Source organism: Acipenser ruthenus, chromosome 48, assembly GCF_902713425.1.
Source record: "Acipenser ruthenus chromosome 48, fAciRut3.2 maternal haplotype, whole genome shotgun sequence".
NCBI classification, from domain to species: domain Eukaryota; kingdom Metazoa; phylum Chordata; class Actinopteri; order Acipenseriformes; family Acipenseridae; genus Acipenser; species Acipenser ruthenus.
This window is the reverse complement of record NC_081236.1, coordinates 849,949-870,248: the sequence shown is the minus strand read 5'-3', so window position 1 is coordinate 870,248 and position 20,300 is coordinate 849,949. Positions and strand designations below refer to the sequence as shown.

Sequence of the window (20,300 nt, the reverse complement as noted above, 5' to 3'; positions counted from 1 at the left end):
TCTAAATTCAGTAACTGTAACGAAGGGAGACGGAGAGACCGCGGTGTTTCTGGTGTTGAGTAATCATCTTGTTTTATTCCATTTCATTAACGCCCAACGACTTTGAGTTTCTTTCTGCGTGACTGTGGAATTATAGGATTGTAAGCAAGCAGCATCTCATGTGGATACCACACTTTTAATTACAGCTTAATGAGCTTTGTTAATTAAGACACGTAGTTGTTTAAGTTGTGACAATGTACTTCATTAACCACTGAGCGATTCTCAATTGAAGGATAACCTTTTTTTGGTTTGTTTTATTAACCAGGGGCTGGTTTCACAAAGCACTGCTAGAATGCGAGCAAGCTGGCCTGTTTTTCTCTCTCCAAAAACCAAGATTTCAAGATTGATAAAGTTTAGTAGAAATCCACTCGGCAGGTCTATATTATTTTAAAGGGTGAAGGTGTTAGTTTCTTAACTTCATTTTTATGAAAGTTAATTTAGCAGACCGCTTCCTAGAACTGCTTTGTGAAACCAGCCTTTTTTTTTTGTAAACTGTTTGAGCTCCGAGAGGAGGCATTTTATATTGCCCTGCATGGCTTCACCCCCATCACCCCAAATTCAGCTCTAGGAGCCCTTTCAGACACCCCTGTCATGTGACACCATAACTAGTTTCGTGTCGGTTTCATCGTTTGAGGCTTTAACCATCAAACAGCACTTGGATTAATCTGTGGCAAACGGGGCGACCGATTTTAGATACAGAACACATCGCCGTGCTGAAAGAAACGTGAAATCCCCTGACAAACATTTCAACGGGACGCTGAAAAAAGACTTGAGGTCGAAACATTCAGTGTTTTAGAAACTCTGGTAGATCCCAAAACCGCAGATCAAAAGATATTCCATTGAATGATAAACTGCGATCGTCATTGAGGCGTAAAACAGAAATCGATCTCTCCACACCGATGCTGGAAGCTGCCCAGAAAGCGTCTGATACGAAGGATGAGAGAGAGAGAGAGGGAGAGAGAGAGGGGGGTAGAGGGAGAGGGGGGTAGAGGGAGAGAGAGGGGGGGGTAGGGGTAGAGTGGGGGAGAGAGAGGGGAAGGGGAGGGAGAGGGGGGTAGAGGTAGAGGGAGAGGGGGGTAGAGTGGGGGAGAGAGAGGGGAAGGGGAGAGAGAGGGGGGTAGAGAGAGAGGGGGGGTAGAGAGAGGGGGGGTAGAGAGAGAAGGGTAGAGAGAGGGAGAGAGAAGGGTAGAGAGGTAGAGAGAGGGGGGTAGAGAGAGAGAGGGGTAGAGAGAGAGAGGGTAGAGAGAAGGGTAGAGAGAGAGAAGGGTAGAGAGAGGGAGAGAGAGAAGTAGAGAGGTAGAGAGAGAGAGAGAGAGAGAGAGGGGGTAGAGAGAGAGAGAGGGGGGGTAGAGAGAGAGAGGGGGTAGAGAGAGAAGGGTAGAGAGAGAGAGAGGGGGGGTAGAGAGAAAGAGGGAGAGAGAGAGAGGGGGGTAGAGAGAGAGAGGGAGAGAGAGAGAGGGGCTAGAGAGAGGGGTAGAGAGAGGGGGGGTAGAGAGAGAGGGGGGGGGGGGTAGATGGAAGCGGCCGCAGTTTGATGTTGAGATGAGGTTGACCTTTTTTCCCCAGACTGGTTTAGTGGCTTGAGATTCTCTTTAGTATTTTGTGAAGGTTTACATTGACGGTACCACAGAATCAGTTAAAAGTGGTGGTCTTGTTTCTTTACAGCCAGTGCTTACCCCAGTCCCGCTATGCGATCGCTGAACAGCTTGCTTGTGTCGCAGTTCTGCACCCTCCCTGTCACATGACACTGGTGTCCAATCCACATGGCTTCACCGTGTGGCACAGGCCGATGGCCTCGCACCCTCCCTCCCTTCCCCTCCAGTTCAGACTACTTCTGATGCACTGAGTACGTTTTAGGTCTTTGAGTGTCGTCCAGGCCCAAGGAGCTTCTGGGAAATGGAGTCCATTTCAATGGCCTTCTGGGTAATGGAGTCCGTCCTCCTGAGATTGTGGGGGGCAGAGTCCACCGAATGATAGTCTGGGAAGTGGAGTCTCTCAGAGGCTTCTGGGTACAACGCAGTGGCCAATATGTGTTGTAATTTATTTATTAAAAAAACAAACTTGTTTTAAATGTGAATTTTTTTTGGGGGGGGGGGGTCACCTGTAGCCTTTTTTTTATTTAAATTGTTAATTTTTGTTGTTGTACAGACTGTTGCATATAAATCATATCTTCCTAATTTGTAAAGAACAAAGAGAACGCGATGCACATTGTATGAATCGAGCTGGTCGTCTTGTCGTCTTTTTTTCATTTTGTATTTTTTAGTAAACCTAAATATCCATATATTGGGAGGGGAGGGGAGGGAGAGGTGAAAGGTCACGTTGTCACATGATTCGAATGGACAAGCTCAAAGCAATTCCTATCCAGGTGAAAGCAAGCACAACAAGGATTATTAATAGGGTCGCTCTTCCTCCTCATCAAAGTAAACCAGTGGTACTCAACTCTGGCCCGTGAGATCCAGTCCAGGTTTTTACTCCAACCAGGTTCTAATAGACGCTGCTGAGAGGCAATTTGAATCATTCAGGACCTGGTTGGAATAAAGACCTGGACCGGAGTAGCTCTTGAGGGCCAGAGTTGAGTAGCATTGCACTAGACACTGGCTTAATTTTATCACTAGCGTGGCTGCTGCGTCGCCCTGTATCTCAGAGTAGGAGGTGGCACAGGTGTATCACATTGACCAAGGTAATAATGCACCAGAGACTAGACGGAGGGTAAAAAAAAACACTTTATAACAGAACTTGCAACAACTTTCAATCAAAGATTACAGAATAAAGCCACTTCTCAATCTGTAACAGTTACCAAGGAAACGGACATGGTACGATCTCCATAAAACAAGGACGCATGAATCAATCAGCGCACGAAGTGGAGAACAGCCTGCTTTTAAACTCTTAACTCAAGTGAGGCTGGGGTGTAACCAGCGGAAAAGGGGTATTTGAGGAAGCTGATGCCGCAGGGTCTAGGAAGGCTCAGTCTTTCTTCCAGAGCTCGTGTTGATCAACTGATGCACAGTTTTTTAGCGGGCTGGGGGAACTCATCGTCGTCGTCTTTCTCTGGGAATGTTTGTCCAATGAAATGAAGCTTCATCGTGTCATTGCACACATACTGGCCTCTCACTGACAGTGGGAGCAGGTTGTTTATGGTGACCTGTTTACAGGGAGCAACACTGATGTTTTTAACGTCCCGCACGCACCACACCTCGTCGACGAACTTCATCAGCAGGATGCAGAGCTTGTGCTCATATTTCTGCTCGGCTGAGCTGTAGCTGTATAGCTGGCATGTTAATTTAGCACAGTCATTACCTTTAAAATTATAACTGGGTCCTTGCCCTTTGGGGTAGAAATCGATGGACCAGTCAAACTTCTGTTGGAAATGCTTGGTTGATAATGATATGCAACGAATGTCTTTGCCCTGTTTACTGTATTGTGTTACTTCGAAAGGACTCCCGTTGGTTTTTGATGTATAAATCCTCTCTGTAAAAGCCGCTGAACTGATGTCGTAACTCTGCTTTATGACGGCTATAGGTACAGAGTTGACTTGGTAAGCCATCGAACTCTGTGAAAGTACAAAGGAGCGCGCGTCCTGGTCTTTAATCGCTGATGGTTCGTACTGAAATAAGTCTTGGGGCGGTATCATGGGGTACCTGATGTGTTTTAAGATCTCTTCAGTCTGGTTTGGATGCTGATCAATCCAGTTGATGACGCCAATGAGCAAGGTGAATTCGCTCTCAACCACCAGGTCGTCTCTCTTGAGAAGAGCCAAGAGGTGATCGTGGTCAGTTTCAGTCCATTCGGGCGAACTCATAAGCTGGTCCATGTTCCAGGCGAGGAAGTTTTCGCAAGCTTCCTCGAGCCCGGTGACATCAGCAAGCTTGGCGTATCTCCTCCACAGCAGGGCGGGGTTTGGGGTTCCTTTGATAGACACGTTGGTCACCATGAAGTTCTCGACGCTGCTTCTCAAATTGGAGACGTTGTATTTATTGGCCAGCATGTGGATTGGAATGGCGTTGTCAGTGACGAGGGTGATGGAGCCAGTGTAGAAGTACCGGAGGAAGTCCTCAAAGTGGGGAACGCACTGATCCTCCTCTGTGAGCTTGACGCTTTTCTGCTGGGAGTCTGGCCAGTGTTCGCTGGACAACATGGTCTGGAAGACGTCGCTCTGAGTGACCAAGAGGAACTTGTGAGCATTGAGCTGGAGGCTGCCGTTGACAGTGAGCTGGACGTCGCTGAAGTCTTCGTTGTTGAAAAGGTTCTCAAGGAGTTCAGCAAATTCATGGAGATGATTCAGACTGTCTGATGGTTTACAGGGATCAATAGTCTGACAACAGAAGGAAAGGACAAAAAACCAAGCATATAGTAAATGAGATTCACTTTTTTGTTATAGTGACTGGCGAAACACAGAGAGATGTCTGCAATGCCAATCCATTACTATTAATAATAATAATAATAATAATAATAATAATAATAATAATGTTATTGTACATTGTTCATGGTATATTGGGTTTTTACTGGAGCAATCTAGGTAAAGTACCTTGCTCAAGGGTACAGCAGCAGTGTCCCCCACCTGGGATTGAACCCACAACCCTCCGGTCAAGAGTCCAGAGCCCTAACCACTACTCCACACTGCTGCCCCATCATCGAAGCCATCAATGCAGCGCGATTACTTCCTGTTGTGTGCATGTCACACTATTGCTGAATCGCTCATCAAACTGATTAAACATTGCAGTAGTATTCTCGACGATTCAGTGCACGCTGGTGATGAAAGTCGTGCTCATCAGCGTATTGTTTTCTTTGATATTTCGAGTCTAACCCTACAGCTCTGGACCCAAACTTTTGCATCAACCTATAGAATTTTGCTTCATGAAGTCGAATGAAACCTGCTGAATAATGTTACGTTAATTACAGCTAGTTTTCCACATGAGGAACTGACTTTTGCATTATAATTTTGTAGTTTCTTTGATTGCATGATGTTAAATAAATGATGTACATAGTTTTTATTATATATATCTCTGACAGGTAGTACTGTACATATCTGGAACCTTCACATACATTATTGACCATTGAATGACGTCACAAAAGACACACAAACGGGTTTTGCAAGTACTGTAAGCTTTCCATTGTATTTGCATTATTATTATTGCATTGAAAAATCGTGCACTTGAAAATATATTTATTTTAGCAAAACATATTTTCAAAGCCAATTTTACTCAGAAATGTACATGAATACGTTTCTCGTATTTCTGCAGTCAACATTACCCTGTGTTTAATTGTTCTGTATAAAGACGTTGAGAAAACTTCTAGTCGATACTTTTGTCGTTTAATTAAGCGAGAGAGAGGATTTCTTCAAAGAAACATCGCGTTTTGTTACTTCTATAACATAACCCCCCCCCTACTTTTAAACTATATAAAAAGACATAGAGAGTAAACAATAATATAATTGCGGAAGCTGGCATTTCCCCGGTTACATGTAGCAAGTGAAGTAAGCGAGCCGCTCCAAATAACTCGGTGAAAGAACCCGCTCACGGTACGTTCAGATCCGCTCCCCCAGAGCAGTTCGGGGCGCTGCAGAGCAGGTTTCATCAGTGATCCGAATGAGGGGTTGAAAAACCCACTGATCCCCTCGGTTATTGTTCATTATTCACACTCACCATGACGACCAGACGCGCGCTTCTAATCCTAAATGCCGGAGTCTGAGTGACAGCCAGTCTGATCGAGACTTATAAAACATGCTTTTCAGAGTTTCGTTTCACTAGAAAAGGGTGTGGTTTTGAAACGGACCGCCGCCTGTGGTGTTATCATCACTGTGTGCAGAAAACCAGTAACCGCCCATCTGAACTGGGCACGACGTGTTGTGTTTCACACTTAAAGTTATATATATAATCTCTTCTGGCCCGACACCGGTTTCACTGTCGTGCAAGAGCATCCAGCTTCTAATAACTTGCACAGTCATGAATTACATATAGGTTAGATGGTATGGCAAACAAAAGCCTTTTTAATTTGATCGTTTTTTTTTTTTTCCTTTATTTGTGTGAACAGTATACGACAGCTAAATGAAACGGTTTCTTCCCCCCCCCCCCCCCTCAATCACTTTAAGTCGCTTTTCAAAGAAATAGCACTAGAAGGATTTCAAACAGCGGAGTTCAGGTGTAGCTGCTCTTTGCTTACAATGGGGAACGACGTCACTGACTAGAAACAGGTAGCTGTGACGTCACGGATTACGCTCCTGAGTGGGCGGGTTTAAGACGGAGTGGGCGGGGCTTTGTTTTTAGTTAGCAGACCTGCTGTTTGCTGGTGACGTAATTTTAGAGTTTATCATCTTTAAAATAGAAAGGTATGTGAATTTCATATATATATATATAACATTTATATATATATTTTTTTATCAAATTACAAATGAAGTTTCGTTTTGTTTCACAGAATTGGCTGTTACTGTCACGTTTCTTATATATTTCGTTACCGCTTCTGCATTGAAAGCGTGGAGCTCAGAACTCATTCAGAGATATATTCTAGAAAACCATTTAAAATGAGATATATAAAATGCATATATATCGTCTGTGTGTGTTTTTTACGTAAAATGTAATTGCAATGGTTAAAAAAAAACAAAAAAAACAACCTGAACTCGAAACTGCCCACAGACTATAAGAATACATTCTATCCTATTGAAGAGGCTGCGAAACCGGCATGGGAGGAAACTACAGACCGAGGCTCTGGTTTGGGCCTGTGCTGAAAACCTTCGCAAGGCTATATTAAAATTTATTATTAAGAATTACTAATTATTCCCCGAAATGTTCTGGTTTTGTTATTGCAGTCACAAGGTGGATTTTAAAATAATTTGGCGTACCTGGAATCCACGTGTAGCATCAACCGATGTTTTTGTTTATTTATTTATTTTAACAGTAGTCGCTGTCTAACCGGGTTAGGTACAAGAAATCTGGATATCTGAACAGCCGGTTGAGTGTTATTATTATTATTTATTATTATTATTATTATTAATTTCTTAGCAGACGCCCTTATCCAGGGCGACTTACAATTGTTACAAGATATCACATTATTTTTTACATACAATTCCCCATTTATACAGTTGGGTTTTTACTGGAGCAATCTAGGTAAAGTACCTTGCTCAAGGGTACAGCAGCAGTGTCCCCCCACCTGGGATTGAACCCACGACCCTCCGGTCAAGAGTCCAGAGCCCTCATCGCTACTCCACACTCCTGCCCTGAGTTCAGTAGCAAAACTTTTGTCAGTGCATAGCAATGTTTCTTTAAAAACTCTGCGTCTGAGACCTATGTAATGCAAAAAACAAACAAATTGAAATGACTTTGTCAGAAGAGCTACAGCTGTAGCTCGATACATTTATCATCTATAACTGAAATCCTCAATCGTGCTAATTTTAGAAATACTGAAACACTGTTTCTAGGTCTCTGTAGCTGATGTCTGCTTGCTCCAGCGGTTTTGAAAAACGGTAAACAGAATGTCTTTTATTTTGTGATGCAGTCTGAGCGTTGCGGCCAGGCAGAGCTTAGTCAGAGAAGCATGGTCTCAATCAGAGACAGCTGTGCCTTTCTGAGAAGCTGCAAAAACACAGGCTGACTGCACACCGAGCCAGAGAGCTTAAAGAGACCCGACACTTTCTTTTTTATTATTAATTATTATTTATTTCTTAGCAGACACCCTTATCCAGGGCGATTTACAATTGTTACAAGATATCACATTATTTTTACATACAAGTCCCCATTTATACAGTTGGGTTTTTTACTGGAGCAATCTATGTAAAGTACCTTGCTCAAGGGTACAGCAGCAGTGTCCCCCACCTGGGATTGAACCCACGACCCTCCGGTCAAGAGTCCAGTTCCCCTAACCACTACTCCACACTGCTGTTTAAACAGTACAACTTTAAACTCTCTACAGATCCGAAAGACATTTATCAATGTGAACCAATACGATTCTGTGCAGTAAATTCAGTTCAAGTTGAATGTATTTCTGGTGTGTGTTTTCTCAGTGCTGTGTAATTGCAGGGTTGCGGTCACAGCCTGCCTCTCGGTCTGCGGTTCAGAATGCAGAGTAACGGGACGGACGCACACCCGCTGTTCGGGGGCGCCTTCTCCGCGGTGCTGCCCCCCGGCTTCAGAGACGTCAGGTACGGGAGAGATGTTTTATGGCAGGGGGAGCCCTGGTCCTGGAGAGCCACAAACCTGCTTCTGGATATCCTTAAAATCATCAACTGCTGAAGACCTGGAAAACAAAAACGTGTATTATTAAACTATCAATAGTGCAAGGATAGCGCATGAGCTGAGGATCCAGTAACGTGGTGCTGAGGTCAGGCGAGTCCAGCGCAGAGCAGGAGGGGCGGATCAGGAGATCTATAAGATGTATAGATATTTTATATAAGTAACACTTGACCACTCTGTGGGCTGTGTCCCCCCCGAGGGCTGGGCTGAGCTGTGCCCCCCCGAGGGCTGGGCTGTGCCCCCCCCCGAGGGCTGGGCTGTGCCCCCGAGGGCTGGGCTGGGCTGTGCCCCTCCGAGGGCTGGGCTGGGCTGGGCTGGGCTGGGCTGTGCCCCCGAGCGCTGTGCTGCTCAGTGCTCACGGCTCCTTGTGTTTCATTGGCAGCGAGCTCCGAGAGATCCCGGATAACCAGGAGGTGTTCGCTCACAGCCACACTGACCAGAGCATCATCGTGGAGCTGCTGGAGTACCAGGGCCACGTGACGGGCCGGGACGCAGCCAGGTACAGCAGCGTGACGCCAACACTGCCCCCGCAGGCACGGGAGCAGGACTCCTATTGCACAGCAGCAGCGACACCCATTCCAGGTTTTACTACCAGCTCGACTAGCCCCTGTGTGTATAGCTAACAAGCTGAGCTGTGTCTTATTAAACTCCTAGTAAAACCAGGAATGGATCATACTAGATTATGGCACACATTTGTGATCATTTTATTTAACCCTTTCAGTCCTGAATTCGTTTCTACACGACCTCAGACTGGGACCTAGGAGTCCCGCCAGGAATGGAAGGGTTAAATTTAAAATGTAAACTTGGCACTGAAGTTGAGTCTCTCTTATTAAAACATGAAAGGGTTGAGGTGACTGGTTTCTTTTTAGTTTTTTTTTTTTTTCCTGTGATGTGTTACAATGCAATGGTTCCCCGCGTTGGTGCCGGCACTGTATTCTCCTGATCATGGATTGCTGTTCCAGCCCTGCTCAGCGTGTCCGTGGCCCCTCTGCTTGTCCAGGTACCACTTTGAGGACGTGGCCTGCAGTAACGAGGCCGCTGGCCCCGGAGGCTCCCAGGTGCTCAGTGTGGAGCCGCTCCCCGCAGCGCAGACGTCCCTGCAGGAGAGCGAGTCGGCCTGGCTTCTCCACGGCACACAGCTGGTGTCAAAGTTCAACGAGGAGGTGAGAGAGAGAGAGAGAGAGAGAGAGAGAGAGAGAGAGAGAGAGAGAGAGAGACACATACATACACACACACACACACAGACGGACACATAAATACAGACAGAGAGAGAGAGACATAAATACAGACACAGAGAGGGAGGGAGAGAGAGAGAAAGAAAGAGAGACAAACACACACACAGAGTGAGACAGACACATAAACACAGGCACAGAGGGAGAGAGACACACATACACACACACAGAGCGAGACACACACACACAAACACAGACACATAAATACAGACACAGAGAGGGAGGGAGAGAGAGAGACACACACACACACAGCAGCCACTACAACATCCAGTTTAAAGTTAGTTCAACAACCATTCTGATAACCTGCCGTCTTCAGTGTCCTGCGAGACACTGTGACTGTCCATTCATTCAATGTCCAGCGAGACAACGTGAATGTCCATTCCTTCTCTTGGTGAGTGGAGGGCAGCAGTGTGGAGTAGTGGGTAGGGCTCTGGACTCTTGACCGGAGGGTCGTGGGTTCAATCCCAGGTGAGGGGGACACTGCTGCTGTACCCTTGAGCAAGGTACTTTACCTAGATTGCTCCAGTAAAAACCCAACTGTATAAATGGGTAATTGTATGTAAAAATAATGTGATATCTTGTAACAATTTTAAGTCGCCCTGGATAAGGGCGTCAGCTAAGAAATAAATAATAATAATAATAATAATAATAATTCATATATTTTGTGGTGTTGCGCAGGCTGAGAACGCCGTGAGCGTGTATCTGGGGCTGTTCCGACTCCCTCAGTACAGCACAGACGCCCTCGTCACTTTCAACGACCCCGTTACTATCAAGTAAGTGTAACAATGCCTGGGGACCAGATCTATACTATTAGGGATAATCGGAAATAGGCAGGTGAAATACAGGGGTGAGCTTCAGGGTTCAGTAGGAAGTTTACAGCTCTGTCCAAAAGCTTTGCATCACCCTCTGTATAGACTGAACTCATTTTGCTTCATGAAGTCGAGTGAAACCTGCTGAAATAATGTGACATATTGAATCGCACACCGCTTTCTATAGTTTTCCATCTACTTAACGAAAATGAAATACTACTGTACTACTATTATGGCTTCCGGTATAGACTTTCTTTTGATTACATGATGTCAAATAAAATGATCTAAATTATGTTCATATAGTTTTATTTTAATTCTAGGTTGATGCAAAACTTTTGCCCTTCATTACAGACCTAAATTCTAACAGTTTTACCCCAATAACCCTGACAAACGTACTAGCTGACAGTTTTGCCATTTGACGACAGTGTTTGAAGCTAAATAAAATATCTAAATTATGATCACATATTTTATTTTTAAAATGGTCTCAATCCTAACTACATACATTTCTGCACCTGTTTGATCCCCAGTATGTTTTAATCTCCTATGATATTTCCAACACACGTCCCTCATCCCTCTCCCTCTCTCCCCTCCCAGTCCCCTCAGCAGCAGTGCTGTCTCAGAGTCGGGACAGGACGCCGTCCCGTCCCCCTGGAGCCTGGAGCAATTCCGACTGCTGCTCCAGACGCTCCGACTGCTCAACCCGGACGTCTTCGGATAAGGGCTGGGGGGGGGCTGTCTGCTCTGTACGGGAGCCCGGAGGGGCCAATTCCACACAGCTTCAGAGGGAGGGGAGGACAGTCACTGGAACAGCACGGTGCTCTACTACCCCCGTTCTGCACACTGAGACCTGACTGAACCAGCTTGCAGAGGGAGGGGAGGGCAGTCACTGGAACAGCACGGTGCTCACTGACGATGGAAACGCGGTTATTAAGGGAATGCAGTGTGTGTTTTTTTGGCTCCGCAGTTAACGCAGTTGGGCTGTGTGCAGATAGAGGTCAGGAAGGAAGGACCCTTGTAAACTCCGTCCCAGGTAACACGCCCGTCCAACTGCTAATCAGAAGGTGCTACTTGTGCTTTTACAATAAATATTGGAACTGCTTGGAAAGAAGGCTGCCTCTGTTTAGTGTTCTAAATCGCCTTTGTTATCGAGGGGACTGTGTTTACTCGGGAGAGGGGGAGGGCTTGATACCAGGACGTTCAAATCCCGGCTCAGCCACTGACTCCCTGTGTGTGTGTGACCCTGAGCGTCACTGAACCTCCTTGTGCTCCGTCCTTCAGATGAGACATAAAACAAACGAGCTCCTATTGGAAGTGACTCTGCAGCAGCAGCAGCAGCAGTTGATGATGCAGAGTTCACCCCCTAGTCTCTGTAAGTTGCTTTGGATAAAAGCTTCTGCTAAATGACTCATTAAATAATAATTACCTTTAAGAACACCTTTTACAGCTGAGTGCCAATCAATGGCAGTCGATGAGTGTTTTTAAAAAGCCGATCGGGAAGCAAAGTTTTACTCTCATCCGGAGCGCCTGACCTTTCGTTAAACCCCAGGCTGGGATATGTAGTTCTTTGTCCAGTTTAATCAAAAGACAACACCCTGCCCAGGACTACAGTCCCACAATGCACTGCAGAGATGACGTCATTTCTAAGGAAAGTGAAATAAAAACAATTTCTTATCAAACGTGGGAAAGACAAACTGCGGCTTGTGCAAAGTTTTAAGCTAGTTTGACTGTGATAGGTTCTGATTTTAAACAACACTGTCCGATCTGTTGATTGCTACTCAATAATTGTGAAACATTAATAGGTTTTATTTCATTTAATTCATAACTAACCACTTCAGATTCCTTAAAGCTAACTACCTGGGAAAATACGATTTGGCACACCGCTGTTCTGACACAAAAGCACTCAACAATACCAAAAAAAAATCTTTTATTTACAGCATTTTTTTTAAACTATTGGTATTATTATAAATTAACTATGATTTTATTATTCACATAGTACAAAATAAAATACACAAGCCATTGCAGTTTAATTATTATTATTATTATTATATTAATTTCTTAGCAGACGCCCTTATCCAGGGCGATTTACAGTCGTAAACAAAAATACATTTCAAGAATCACAGTACAAGTATTAATACAATTAAGAGCAAGATAAATACAATGACTTTGGTTCTAGCAAGTACAAGTATGACAAAATCCGATTCAATAACGGAGCAGATGACAGTGTCAGTGATATTTACATCAGGATATAATTAAATACAAAATACTACAGATTATACATTCAGATAGCCTGTTGTAAGGTTTGCACACGACAGAAGCAAAGATGATTTCATTAAACCGTGTGCTATTCATGAAGAGCTTGCACAGGCTATAATTTCTCATCAGTTCTCCCACGCTACCACTCCACTCTCAGCGCTGCGACAGGTAACCGCGTAGCGATAAGCTGTGATACTTTCTTTAATATACCGTATCGAAGGAGGCATGTGGAGTTTGCATCGTCTGATCATTTCAGTATTAATAATAATAATAATAATAATAATAATAATAATAATAATAATAACAGACTTCATTGAGGGGAGCTCTGAACCCCAGGACTGGGTGCAGCAGCAGCAGGGCTAGTGTGAGTTTGTAACCCTGCTCAAACTCCTGGCTCCTGATCATTTCAATATTAATAATAATAACAGACCTCATTGAGGGGAGCTCTGAACCCCAGGACTGGGTGCAGCAGCAGCAGCGCTAGAGGTCCAAGCCCAGTTCAGGGTGTTTCTGGCAGGGCAGAGTCCGGTTCTGTTGTCGCTCCGCTAGCTGTGCAGCTGGTGTTGAGAATAAAACTTGCGCAGCTCGTTCCAGAACAGCAGAGACAGGACGGTGTGCGGGCCGAGTCTGAAGTACGACGCTCCGATCCCCTTGTACAATCCCAGCAGGCTCTCCTTCCGAACCGTCTTCATGAAACAGTCCACAAAGCCGCGGTACAGCAGACCCTGAGAGAGAGAGAGAGAGAGAGGGGCTTAGGTTCCAAACTCTCGCACTAATCTTTTGTTTAAATGTAGGTCTACAGCTCTGGACAAAAGTTTTGCATCACCTAGAATTATAGGATTGAGACATAATAAAAAATAATAAAATGCAACAGCTATATGAACATAATTCATCTATTTTATTTAACACCAAAGGAACTACAAAATTATATCTACAAAAAGTCTTTCCCGGAAGCCATATTAGTAGCACAGTAATATTTCACGTTAGATTTCGAAATGTCACATTTTTCCATTTTCAAGTAGATGGGGGGAAAAACTACAAAGCGATGTGCAATTCAATATGTTAACGTAGCATTATCCAGCAGGTTCCGTTCGACTTTGTGAAGGAATAGTTAGTCAATTCTATAGGATGATGCAGGACTTTTGTCCATAGCTGTTGGCTGTTGGCATCGAATTTCACTCTGGAGGCCTGGGTTTAGGCAAATAACCTGGGTCTCCGAGTCTTAACGTAGCAGGGATGGAAATGAGGCCCCCATTGCATAGCAGATTGATCCTGGTTCTGCTCTGACCCTAATAAGCCACCCCTGAGCTCGCTGCCTACACACACTGTGGCTGATCAAGCTCGTGGCAGCTGTCCCCTCACCTGTCCCCTGCTGTCCACGGACTGGTTGTAGAGCCGCGTGCTGACCACGTCGAAGGGGGTCATGGCCACGACCACCACCACGCTGCTGACCATGCCTGCCGAGAGAGCCACAAGCCAGCTGTCTGACGGGAAGATCTGGGAGAGAGAGAGAGAGAGAGAGGAGTGTCGTGTGGCACGCTGGAATGAGGATGGAATTACATCAAGCAGCACAGTTAATCTCATCCCCTCCTCCTTCATTGCTGCTAAAGAATGCGCGGTACTGTTTCATGGATTTCCATGAAGTCTACCCAATGCTGTTTAATCTATACTTCCCTGTGAAAATCCCTGTTTCTCAAAGAACAGTGGAAGAACACAGCTACAGAAAACAGTTGCTTTACTGAACGCTACATTCAGGAACCTGGCAGCCGGTTTAGTTTGCTTCCTTCCAGTAAATGATCGAACACGCGATTTCTTTAAAATGTCTCGTAAAAGCATTTTTTTTTTATCGTGAAACAAAATACAGGCCTATGTGAATCTGTTTAGCCTGGAACAAAAGAAGAATCGTGAGGGGGGGCTTGACCGAGGTCTTTGAAATGTTAGAGAGAGCCGGCAGACAGTTCCCACATCTCGTTTCAAATCGGGAGCCTTCGTTGCAGGTGGGAGGGTGATCTGGAGACACCGCGATCCTTAGAAGAAAACAAATCTCTCTCTCCGCTGGCGAACGCTCCCGAGGAAAAGCTGAAAATAAATTTTAAAAAATTCCCTATATGAAGACTATGGGACAGAACAACAACAGAGGCAAACCGTGTGTTCTAGAACACTGCAAACGCATCACACACACACACACAGGGGTTACCTGGAGGTCACGGATAAACTCTTTGGAGGCGGTGAACGAATAAAGCTGGGAGGCCGACCCCACCGTGACCCGAGGCACGGCCGCGCTCGCCCCCCTCCACAATCCCAGAATGCCGTGCTGCTTCTGTATCCGCAGCAGCGCCTGCACCATTCCCTGAGCGAGACACAGAGGTGAGAAGGAGAGCTATTAGATATTATTATATACAAGCTAATTTTGTTAACTGACTTGATAGAACTTGACTGAACACACACCCTGGCACTGAAAAAGCCTTTTTTTCGTTCTATTAAATTAATCGCACGACATTAATCTACGTTTCCGCAGAGATTAATATTATTTATTTCTTAGCAGACGCCCTTATCCAGGGCGACTTACAATTGTTACAAGATATCACATTATTTTTACATACAATTACCCATTTATACAGTTGGGTTTTTACTGGAGCAATCTAGGTAAAGTACCTCGCTCAAGGGTACAGCAGCAGTGTCCCCAAATACATGTGCGTGCCTGCACAGCATTACAGTGCTATTCTGCACAGTTACAGTGCACTTAAGGCGTATATCCTTTTGCACAACGTAACAGAAACCCCCACTTTTCTGATACAATTGTGTACTTGCAAAAAGACTCACACATTGAGTTAACTGCTGGTCCAGCGGTTAAAGAAAGGGGCTTTGTTACCGGGAGGTTCCGGGTTCAAATCCCGGCTCAGCCACTGACTCCCTGCGTGTGACCCTGAGCAAGTCACTGAACCTCCTTGTGCTCCGTCCTTCGGGTGAGACGTAAAACAAACGAGCTCCTATTGGAAGTGACTCTGCAGCAGCAGCAGCAGCAGCAGTTGTTGATGATGCAGAGTTCACCCTCCTAGTCTCTGTAAGTTGCCTTGGATAAAAGTGTCTGCTAAATGACTATTACTACTACTAATAATAACTATGCATTATAACATTGTAATGCTGTGTAAGTACACCTGCATTTACTGAGTAACTCCTATGTAAATACACAGTACTCAGAGGCACTTGATGGAAAGAGTTACCCACTATTCAATGGGAGCATATAGAAAATCAATTACAGTGACATTAGAATCTACTGATAATAGATAATGCATCTGTAATCTGTCCCCTGCAGACCTGCACAGCGCTCTCTGCTCCGTCTTTAAAGGATTAGGCGCTTCCGATTCCGAGACCAGGATTAGCCCCCACCCCCACCCCCACCCCCACCCCCACCCCCACCCCCCTTTCCAATCCAGAGGGACTCCACGTGACCCGGAATTAACCCCGAGATCTCCCGCAGTGAGGAGTGTAACCCACCTGGTGACAGTGCTGGTGCCCCACTGCTATTGAGGAGGTAGACTGACTCTGCAGGTGTGTCTTCACCTGGGGAAGACAAAAATGTATATACACACGTGTGTTAGTGCTGTATGAACCGGTGGTTCGGATCAAGCTGCTGCTCGGGTTTGTGAGGATCGCTGTTCTTCGAAAAGCAGCGATCGTCACAAACTCAAGTTTCTTCACTCGTTTCACTCTGAATGGAGAATCAGCGCGATCGACACCAGCGATCGTCGCCTGATTTCAGTGGTGTGTGCAGCACTAGTATGTGTGTGTAATTTATATGTAAATATATATATAGGGGGGGTCATACGCAAAAAACACGCATTATCATATAATAGGCGGATCCCCGCCCTGCCCCCAACTCAACACGACACGACACGACCATCACGACACTAGCAACAGACCCAATGAAACGCTCTTCCCTTTGTATAAGTCAGTGATCAGCAGATGCGTCAGCCGCACGGAGAGCGCAGTCTGTGGGTTTCACCGACTCTGCTGTGCTGAATAAATGATTTATTTATTTGTTCCTATGGGTAGATATCGGGGCTTTCTTCCTCTGCATCGGGTCGCGGAGACATTTCCTAAGAAGTCGGGACTTTCCTAACCACATAGGGACTGTTGGCATGCACGACTTAACCGATTAACGCCGGATACAAAAATACAATGATTTAAAAAGAAAACAAAAAAAACCGTGTGAATAACAAATACGTTTTCGTTACAGAGGCACGCGCTTTACGGTAAAGCCGGATACGAATTAAGAAAGTAATATTGAACACTAAACTCCTTATCATGCAAGTATAGGAGTCCGGCCAACATGTACGCCCTTGTGTCAGTGCGTCCCACTTGCCCGTTCTCTAATATTTATTTATTGTATATTTTCGTTTAATAATTAATTGTTCTACATACCAAATAGACGGGACTCCCCATAACAGCGCCTATGACCCCGGCTGTAGCTCCGGCAGCGATGCTTTTGCCGGCTATAACTCTGCCGTCCTCGGTGTGGATGTAACCGGCTGACTCGATGACAGCGAAGGACCCGAGCCGGACCCCGTTCATGCAGAACTGGTACAGCAGACCGGGGACCAAGCCCTTCTGCAGCCCGGCCAAGCCGTCCACTTTCCCGATGGTGTAAAATGCGTGAAAGACGTTGCGGTAATGCACCTGGTATGACCCGGGCGCTTTCAGCTCGCCTTGCAGCTGCATCCGCGTTTTAACAACCTCCAGAGGGTTAGTGAAGAGACACGCTCCGCAAGCGGCTGCTCCGCTTAGAACGAAATCCATAACTTTTATATAGATTAAAAAAAACTCCACGACGTTAAGCTGTCTACAGCAAGACAGATCCTCTTAGTTAAAGCGTACAGGTGTTGCCTTTCAAGTAAGCCGACCGGCTGTGTCAAGATCGGAGGCGGAGTCGAGGTTCTTTTAACAACCAATCAGATTTCGAGCGCTCACGGCAGCTTGGCCTATCACGCGGCGGTATTGGGTACAGCCCTAAACAATGATGGGATGGGAAGCAATGATCTACATTATCATAAATACACGCAAAGCCAGCTTGACTAGGAGAACAAGGAGGTTAAGTGACTTGCTCAGGGTCACACAGTGAGTCAGTGGCTGAGGTGGGATTTGAACCGGGGACCTCCTGGTTACAAGCCTGTTTCTTTAACCACTGGACCACACAGCCTCCTTAAGAAAGTATAAGTATAAGTATAACATTATAGAATAAATCATGGATTTGAATATAAGGGTCTGGAACCAACTCCCCAGTAATGTTGTTGAAGCTGACACCCTGGGATCCTTCGAGAAGCTGCTTGATGAGATTCTGGGATCAATAAGCTACTAACAACCAAACGAGCAAGATGGGCTGAATGGCGCCTCCTCTCGTTATTATTATTATTTATTTCTTAGCAGACGCCCTTATCCAGGGCGACTTACAACTGTTACAAGATACCACATTATTTTTTACATACAATTACCCATTTATACAGTTTTTTTTTTTTTTTTTTTTTTTGGTTATGTAAGGACAGTCCATCCTATCGGTTCAATACCTGTATATGTTAATTTAATATTTGTAAAGCAGTTTTTCTCCTTTTCTTAAGCTATTTATGTTTTTGTATAAGCCCGTTATGTCATACACGTATGTTTGCGGGTACGTGGATTTATATACCCACACCCGCAGTAAACGTCATCCGTGTGACGCAATTGTGTCATGTGCGTGCATTCCTCCGCTCTTTGATCCGGAGCGCTTGGACCCGATGCTCTTGGCAAGCTGTCGCTGTTTATATCGGACATCTGGCGTGAGCAAACTAAACATGTTGCAATAGCCACGTTTTGTTGCCTCAGTTATGAGACTAGGACAAGGGGACTCGCTAAACTAACCGGGGGGGGGGGGGGGGGGGGGTGGTAAGATAAGACCCGTCCGAAGAGAGTCACGTGACTTGTGTTACAGCGGCCACATTATTCGGTGTCAGCTTCAGTTAAGAACTTTTCATAACTTTTGAATTGATTGGAACACAATTCTCAGTTGTGAATAAACCCGTTTTTGATTTTCTCGCCCCCTTAACTTCTTAACCTCAACCTATGTCGTTATTTTTTTTCTTCTTAAAATAATAAAAATAATAACGCATTCACTTGCTGCGGAATAAGGGTAGGCTACTTTCTTACGTAATATCACAGCCAATAATATTTTATGTGATACCAAGAGCAAACAAATACAATAACAAATGAGATTATAGCATCCATTTATAAAAGTGACCCATATAAAAGAACAGAGAGGTCTGGTAAAGCATAGGGAAGCATTGTAAAGCACAGAGAGGTGTGGTAAAGCATAGGGAAGCATTGTAAAGCACAGAGAGGTCTGGTAAAGCATAGGGAAGCATTGTAAAGCACAGAGAGGTCTGGTAAAGCATAGGGAAGCATTGTAAAGCACAGAGAGGTCTGGTAAAGCATAGGGAAGCATTGTAAAGCACAGAGAGGTCTGGTAAAGCATAGGGAAGCATTGTAAAGCACAGAGAGGTATGGTAAAGCATAGGGAAGCATTGTAAAGCACAGAGAGGTCTGGTAAAGCATAGGGAAGCATTGTAAAGCACAGAGAGGTCTGGTAAAGCACAGGGAAGCATTGTAAAGCACAGAGAGGTCTGGTAAAGCATAGGGAAGCATTGTAAAGCACAGAGAGGTCTGGTAAAGCATAGGGAAGCATTGTAAAGCAGAGAGGTATGGTAAAGCATAGGGAAGCATTGTAAAGCACAGAGAGGTCTGGTAAAGCATAGGGAAGCATTGTAAAGCACAGAGAGGTCTGGTAAAGCATAGGGAAGCATTGTAAAGCACAGAGAGGTCTGGTAAAGCATAGGGAAGCATTGTAAAGCACAGAGAGGTCTGGTAAAGCATAGGGAAGCATTGTAAAGCACAGAGAGGTCTGGTAAAGCATAGGGAAGCATTGTAAAGCACAGAGAGGTCTGGTAAAGCATAGGGAAGCATTGTAAAGCAGAGAGGTATGGTAAAGCATAGGGAAGCATTGTAAAGCACAGAGAGGTCTGGTAAAGCATAGGGAAGCATTGTAAAGCACAGAGAGGTCTGGTAAAGCATAGGGAAGCATTGCAAAGCACAGAGAGGTCTGGTAAAGCATAGGGAAGCATTGTAAAGCACAGAGAGGTCTGGTAAAGCATAGGGAAGCATTGTAAAGCACAGAGAGGTCTGGTAAAGCATAGGGAAGCATTGTAAAGCACAGAGAGGTCTGGTAAAGCATAGGGAAGCATTGTAAAGCACAGAGAGGTCTGGTAAAGCATAGGGAAGCATTGTAAAGCACAGAGAGGTGTGGTAAAGCATAGGGAAGCATTGTAAAGCACAGAGAGGTCTGGTAAAGCATAGGGAAGCATTGTAAAGCAGAGAGGTGTGGTAAAGCATAGGGAAGCATTGTAAAGCAGAGAGGTATGGTAAAGCATAGGGAAGCATTGTAAAGCACAGAGAGGTCTGGTAAAGCATAGGGAAGCATTGTAAAGCACAGAGAGGTCTGGTAAAGCATAGGGAAGCATTGTAAAGCACAGAGAGGTCTGGTAAAGCATAGGGAAGCATTGCAAAGCACAGAGAGGTCTGGTAAAGCATAGGGAAGCATTGTAAAGCACAGAGAGGTCTGGTAAAGCATAGGGAAGCATTGTAAAGCACAGAGAGGTGTGGTAAAGCATAGGGAAGCATTGTAAAGCACAGAGAGGTCTGGTAAAGCATAGGGAAGC

General features: G+C 45.1%; 3 protein-coding genes across 4 annotated transcripts; 1 reads left to right on the top strand and 2 right to left on the bottom strand.

The window, feature by feature from the left end:
• Positions 1-2,744: 2,744 nt before the first annotated feature.
• On the bottom strand, positions 2,745-5,823 carry LOC117404538 (BTB/POZ domain-containing protein 17-like). Its single transcript, XM_034918822.2, has 2 exons — positions 5,682-5,823; positions 2,745-4,351 (listed from the first exon to the last, which is right to left on the bottom strand). The coding sequence occupies exons 1-2, from the start codon at positions 5,682-5,684 to the stop codon at positions 3,032-3,034; spliced, it is 1,323 nt and encodes a 440-aa protein (XP_034774713.2). The 5' UTR covers positions 5,685-5,823; the 3' UTR covers positions 2,745-3,031.
• A 2,231-nt stretch (positions 5,824-8,054) lies between these two features.
• On the top strand, positions 8,055-11,455 carry LOC117404642 (ran guanine nucleotide release factor). Its single transcript, XM_059014555.1, has 5 exons — positions 8,055-8,170; positions 8,644-8,760; positions 9,262-9,424; positions 10,172-10,266; positions 10,897-11,455. Exons 1-5 carry the CDS (start codon positions 8,088-8,090, stop codon positions 11,018-11,020), a joined length of 582 nt encoding a protein of 193 aa, XP_058870538.1. The 5' UTR covers positions 8,055-8,087; the 3' UTR covers positions 11,021-11,455.
• A 259-nt stretch (positions 11,456-11,714) lies between these two features.
• Positions 11,715-17,487, bottom strand: LOC117962500 (solute carrier family 25 member 35-like). 2 transcript variants are annotated; one of them, XR_009319884.1, is made up of 6 exons: positions 16,981-17,487; positions 16,054-16,119; positions 14,753-14,905; positions 13,918-14,052; positions 12,986-13,280; positions 11,715-11,942 (listed from the first exon to the last, which is right to left on the bottom strand). XR_009319884.1 is itself a non-coding variant. In XM_034915502.2 (5 exons), exons 1-5 carry the CDS (start codon positions 17,353-17,355, stop codon positions 13,101-13,103), a joined length of 909 nt encoding a protein of 302 aa, XP_034771393.2. In that variant the 5' UTR covers positions 17,356-17,487; the 3' UTR covers positions 12,210-13,100. The 2 variants fall into 2 exon arrangements, 1 of the variants encoding a protein (XP_034771393.2); XM_034915502.2 differs by lacking the exon at positions 11,715-11,942 and having other exon boundaries at positions 12,210-13,280.
• Positions 17,488-20,300: the final 2,813 nt, after the last annotated feature.

Bases quoted from the DNA above. Each gene is read 5' to 3' on its own strand.
- LOC117404642 (XM_059014555.1), top strand. From the start codon at position 8,088: ATGCAGAGTAACGGGACGGACGCACACCCGCTGTTCGGGGGCGCCTTC. The intron at 8,761-9,261 runs GTACAGCAGCGT...CTGCTTGTCCAG, and splicing joins ACGGGCCGGGACGCAGCCAG to GTACCACTTTGAGGACGTGG. The intron at 9,425-10,171 runs GTGAGAGAGAGA...GGTGTTGCGCAG, and splicing joins TGTCAAAGTTCAACGAGGAG to GCTGAGAACGCCGTGAGCGT.
- LOC117962500 (XM_034915502.2), bottom strand. From the start codon at position 17,355: ATGGATTTCGTTCTAAGCGGAGCAGCCGCTTGCGGAGCGTGTCTCTTC. The intron at 14,053-14,752 runs GTAACCCCTGTG...TCTCTCTCCCAG, and splicing joins AGTTTATCCGTGACCTCCAG to ATCTTCCCGTCAGACAGCTG. The intron at 13,281-13,917 runs GTGAGGGGACAG...TCTCTCTCTCAG, and splicing joins CCGTGGACAGCAGGGGACAG to GGTCTGCTGTACCGCGGCTT.